Consider the following 5,782-nt stretch of genomic DNA (forward strand, 5'->3'; position numbering starts at 1 on the left):
CTTGGGAATGTGCTGTCCAAATGTGGATAATCATGCATAAACTTTAGCCTCTTCTACTTTATGTTTGTATAACTTATGTTATATTTCTGTGTTCTCACTCTCTGCCTGTGTCTATCTCTATCATCATTATCATTGTAGGAGCTATATCTCTTTATAGGAGGGAGGCTAGCTTTATTTTGTAATTGCTGAGTGTAGATGTTCTTAGGTGATGATGATATATATCTCTCTTTTACAATCCAAGCCTTGATTTTAGGTGTATCTCCTTGAATCTTGTAAGTAGGTGTGTGCTCTCCTAAAACTGTGCGCCTCGAAGGTAGCTCTACTGGGTTGCTAATGGCAATGTAGATGCACATCATTGTTTGCTATCTCTTTACATGCAAAGCTCTTTTCTTTTCTTATTGGGACCTCACAGATATTGAGAGAGTAGTTAGAGATAATGTGATGCAAACAATTCCTTTGATAATGTGAGTGTAAAGCAAGATAAACAATGCAAATAGCAATGCATCTTTTTATCATTGATATAGAAGCTAAAAGAAGTAGGAAGTTGGATGTCTTCATTGTGCAATTTCATCCTCAATTGTCACAATGTGCATGTTGACTCTACCTTCATAATCATCAAAAGTTCACCATCTAGCCAAACATCAATATCTTGTAATGAAATTTCAGAAAACTCCCTCATGTCTTGGTCTAGTGGCATCAGTTTCCCACAAACATGGTGCCATCTTCTATACAAAAATGTCATGATGAAGTTTTGAGTGATAGTCATGTACTTGCAAACACCAAAATCTAGTTATACCTTGGAGGTGATTCCATCTTATACCTTTGTATCCTACTATGCATCTACAAACTCTAGGATATTGTCTACATCTGGGCACTTTACTAGGAATATGGTTCTTGAGGTCCTCACTTCAATGCTGGAGAAGAAGTCCACGAAAATGGCTATAGGCATAAAAGTGGATATTTTGCTTTGACTACTTGAAATGTTGGGCATTAGGCATTTCTACACATTGTGAAATATTTTGCACATGTGACTCTTGCTTATTCTAGAATTTGGTAACGGCCACTTCCTACTCTTGAAATATGAAAGGGGAAGACTGGACAAGGCTCCCCATTGCCCATTAGAGGAAGGTGGTATGCAAAAATGGCCATAAACTAATATGCCCCTCTCAGCCATGCAGATTTGGTCCTCGCCTTATAAAGCTCTTCACCAATATAGCCATGGATGACATCCAAAACATCTACCACACATTCTACTGGTTGTCACACCTGGATGCTTGATGGATACAAGTCTGTTAACGTCAAACGGTCTTTTCAGTTTTTTACAAGGTAAATAAGAAACACAGACCTTCACTCATACTAGAAAGTAGATGTAGCCAAAATGCACCAACAATTGGGTCTATGGAGAGGAAGATTAGAGGAAGTGGGCTCAAGGTGAAGCTCCTTATGCATGAAAACATGCTGCACGTGCACTTCTTTGATTGTCTTCTTGGAGCCACCAAGCCAAAATTCCATTACCTACCCTTTTAGCATGATAAAAAAGGGTTGGCTATCAAAAATACTTTCCTTTTTCTTCGATGTATGATTATCCAACTTCCCCTTGTTATGGTCAAGGGAACCCACCTGTCTTGCCCATATCAAGGATATTGAAAGTGACTATGGACTCGATGGAAGCACTAGGTCTTCTGCAATGAGAAGATGCCTCCATGGAGTAGGAAGATGGAGGGTAGAGATGTGTAGCTTTGTGGAGAGAAAACAAATAGAAACTCCAAAGAGTGTAGATTGAAGCAAGAGAGAAAGAATGAGCATTGAGCACTCAAAGATTTCAAATAAGAAGAGACTTCCGCCACCCTTTTCCTCAGTAAGAGAAACATCTGAAATGTGATGAAAAAATATTACTATCCAAAAATGGCAGTACTCCACTTTATTGTTGGAAAGTGACAATTACTCTACTCATTTCAACAAAACTAAAAATATAAAAATACCAAATTTATTTTTTGAGAATGTGAAAATAATTTTGAAAAAAAAAGTTCCATCATGGAATCCTTCTCTTCATTGGCAGATAATACACTCTCTCTACATGCTAAAAGGCTGCAAAGTTACTTCAAACTTCTATAATGATTAGCATACATTTTTGTACTCATAGTTGTATGGAATGTATGCCATGATTTAGGCAATGTATTTAGTAAGAACAATGATGGAAGATTTTTCTTAATGTCAATCCCATGTGAAGACAAGTGGTTGAAAATGGAATGAAACTCATTCAAGTGGGTGCACATGGAAGTTCCCTCTATATGCAGGTCTATGAGTTGCTTCAACCAATACATTTGAGAGGCATGGCTATGCTTATCATAGGCATCACAGATCTTCTTCCATAACTGCTAGTGGTCTCCTTATTGGACTCACTACAAGATATAGACCTTATAGCGACGTTTAAAGCGACGAAAATACAAACAACAAAATTTGCCCCCGTCGTCGCAAAAAGCGTCGTTATTGACGATGCCATAGAATCGTCGCTATATGCGTCGCTACATGCGTCGCTATATACGTCGCTATATACGTCGCAAATGTATTTGCGACGTATATATCGATATATATAGCGACGCATATAGCGACGGTTACAGAGAATTTGCGACGCTGATAGCGACGACAATAGCGACGCGTGCAGTAAATTTGCGATGCAAATAGCGACAGTAACAGAGAATTTTTTTTTTGTGGCAGGGTAGCAAGCTGCCCTGCCACATATAGCACTGTGTGCTGTATGAGAGCCATACAAAATAGTTTCTGCACTACTGTATACAAAGCGTTTGCAAACAAAAAGAATGTATACTGAAATCATAAAACTAATAGATGAAATAAATACATGATATCGCATAAAATGCGATTGGTACAATCATAAAACAATATCACTAATACATAGAAAATGTCTACATAGATCGGATGACTAAAAACTAAAGGTATGTGAGCTCTAAGGATCCAAGGGCGAGCTACAAATCGTCGTCCCTCGAAAGCTCTTCCCGCTGTAAAGGAGCATCAAACGGATTCTGCAAAAAAAGAAACAACATATCAATCCACCATACAATAATGCATTCAAATATCTCATGGTAACTACGGACAAGAAAGATGAGTGACTTACTGGGCCGCCACGTCTATACAATCGGTCGATCAATGATCTGAGACCGTGCCTCTCTGCATATCGAGTCTCAAGGCCTTGCGGATCGCGATTTGTAATGGAGTGCTGCAAAGAAAACAAAATGCTAACTGTTAGAAACATGATTGTCAATACAAAGAATATCTCAAAAAAACAAATAAGCAAAACAAAAGAGAAACTTACAAAGTCCTCCAAATATGTCCTGTGGCCGCCACTCCCAAGATGATGTACCGATCCGGCCTCGATTCGTGCCCTCGCCGCCTCCCGCTGCTGACTCCAACGTCCTGGCGAATTTGTAGCCTCCTCCCTCAGTCGGCGCAAGTCGTCTGCATCTAACCACTCGGGCTTTGGAGCCCCACTCTTGATTGCCTTGCGTGCGTCGGATCGTCTATGTGACATGTATGCACGCATGCAATCCATCATCCAGCCCGTAGAGAATCTATCCACTGCGGCTGGCACCGGGAACTCCTCGTGCAAGGATGCTCCTATGTACTCCTTGCTCCCCTCCGGTATGTTCCTCCAATGATCCACGACGTTGTGCCGAAAAACTTGTTGGCACAACTCCCTCATGCGAGCCATCACCCTCCTCCCCTCATCATTCATGATGATGGCTCCTGACCTGCCATCCACTAGGTATCCATAATCCCTAGGAGTGTGCCTTGTATGGGCCCTCTCCCATCTCCGTCCACGCTCTTGGGCATATCCAGGAGACCCCTGAATATCCGGTGTACCGATGGGGGTACCCTCTCCCGGAGTGCCACCAGAGGGGGTGCTACCAAAAGGAGTGCCATCAGAGGGGGTGCCACCAAAAGGCGTGACATATGCCGACGGCTGCGCAAAAACCGGAGTAACTGGAGTGGACGTCCCCACAGGTGTGACAAATCCTGGAGGTGACCGAGCTCCAGCTGAACGACGAGACGGAGACACCGTGTCCGTGTCTCCACAGTAGCACCCCCTGATCCTCCTGCAGTCGCAGTCCCTCCCTCTGGCCCAAGTCGCAAGCGTCAAGATCGTCTGCTCGAAGCTGAAGCATCTGATCGCGCTGAAGCTGATCTAGCAGAGCGCCCTGACAAAGAACGAGACAGCTCCTGATCTGCCATCTCTCTGAATCTCGCGAGCTGATCTGGAGACATACGTATCATCATTTCCTAAAACTCCTTATCGCTCATCCCTCGACTCATCCTGAAAATATCGATATCTGCACATATAAAAAATAATGTTAGAATAATCAATTTAAACTATACAAAGCACATTAATATAAATCATTTTTGAAAAATCCCTCTTAAAATGCATATCTTATCTACCTTTATGGAAGATCTAAACAACGAATTGAGTAATACAATTCTCCAAGAATGAAGTATTCTATGGTCCCATGTTAATCTCCTGACACAACTCTGCATACATTGGAAGGTCGATAGACATGTCATCACAAAAGAACGAGTCTGCCTCGTTCTCAAAAAATTCTACGACTTCTGTATTTCCATCATTGTTAGCCGATGCGGGCTCCAAGCTTGCGGTGGCCTCTATCCCTTGTAATTTCGATCCCTCTATTTGCATATTTTCTTCATCTATGCCTGGAACATTGCTTTGATCATATACTCTCGCACCTCGAGGAGTTGAAGGTATAACATACCACCATCGAGGTTGTCGGGGATTTGGATAGAAGATTACCTGTTCACAAACACTTACAAACCGTCTTCAAACCATTGTGACATAAACCATGTCGTATTACAATTAGCAAGCAAATGACTAGTTGTACCTGTTCACAATGGGCCGGTAACACAAAGGTGTCGCGCAAATCCATCCATTTTTTTTCAAAATCTATTTCAAGAAATCCAGATGGACCTTGTCGAACTGTTGCGCCAGCTCCTCCAAGTACCACTTTGAACCACTGCACATCGAATATTATCATGGAGAAGCTACGGTAATCCACCATAATAATACTTTGCAAATTCCCAAAATACTCCATCTCATCCACAACCGTGTTCGGATCCGTTGCTCGTCGCCGGCTCTCTTGCTCAAACCTTGCCATGACACCACAGTCCATTGTGGAGCGCATTTTGTCAATATGCTCCACCCGAAAATGCCGTCCGCGCGACCACGCTGCACTATATATTTTGTACTGCACATTGAAACACTCAAATTAGATGTAGCAAGCAAATTTAGATACGACACATTCTAAACCCCTCATTATCTTTGGACTACATCCCCTCGAGAACTCCCACTCCTCCATTGAGACCTCTGTCCCTTCGCTGGATGCTGCGGTCAAGGCTCCATGCAACCATCATGTTGACATAAACCACGGCATCTCCTCCATGCCTTCGGGATATCGAATCGGTCGGTGACGCGTACTGCGTCGGAATTCAGCTCGCGCTTCCTCTCGATCTTGCCTTGCAATCTGGTACTTGGCGAGCCACGTCTCCATGGAGGCATGGTGCAACATACAAAAGTGTTTCACCTTCTCTTCCATTGAGGCATCCATTCTTTTTTCTACCCCATTTCCAACCACCACATCTCCAGTCAGCCTGTCATCATCCTTCAACGTCCATAGCATTTCATTGTCTGGTTCCACCGTTGGTAGCCATTGTGAGATATGCACTAACGCCTCTGACACCAACCAACCTTCCGCCATGT

The 5,782-nt window shown here is 42.7% G+C and overlaps 1 protein-coding gene across 1 annotated transcript; it reads right to left on the reverse strand.

The window, feature by feature from the left end:
* Nucleotides 1-2,935: 2,935 nt before the first annotated feature.
* On the reverse strand, nt 2,936-3,590 carry LOC148040921 (uncharacterized). The gene is made up of 3 exons (XM_087687289.1): nt 3,332-3,590; nt 3,134-3,235; nt 2,936-3,041 (listed from the first exon to the last, which is right to left on the reverse strand). The coding sequence occupies exons 1-3, from the start codon at nt 3,569-3,571 to the stop codon at nt 2,985-2,987; spliced, it is 399 nt and encodes a 132-aa protein (XP_087543415.1). The 5' UTR covers nt 3,572-3,590; the 3' UTR covers nt 2,936-2,984.
* Between the last annotated feature and the right edge of the window lie 2,192 nt (nt 3,591-5,782).

This window comes from Lygodium microphyllum, chromosome 1, assembly GCF_053477565.2.
Source record: "Lygodium microphyllum isolate KBCC chromosome 1, Lygodium_microphyllum_v1.1.10, whole genome shotgun sequence".
Lineage (NCBI taxonomy): Eukaryota > Viridiplantae > Streptophyta > Polypodiopsida > Schizaeales > Lygodiaceae > Lygodium > Lygodium microphyllum.

Excerpts from the sequence above, each read along its gene's own strand:
- LOC148040921 (XM_087687289.1), bottom strand. The coding sequence starts at position 3,571 with ATGATGGATTGCATGCGTGCATACATGTCACATAGACGATCCGACGCA. Across the intron at positions 3,236-3,331 it reads GGACATATTTGGAGGACTTT|CACTCCATTACAAATCGCGA; the intron begins GTAAGTTTCTCT and ends TTTTCTTTGCAG. Across the intron at positions 3,042-3,133 it reads TGTATAGACGTGGCGGCCCA|AATCCGTTTGATGCTCCTTT; the intron begins GTAAGTCACTCA and ends CTTTTTTTGCAG.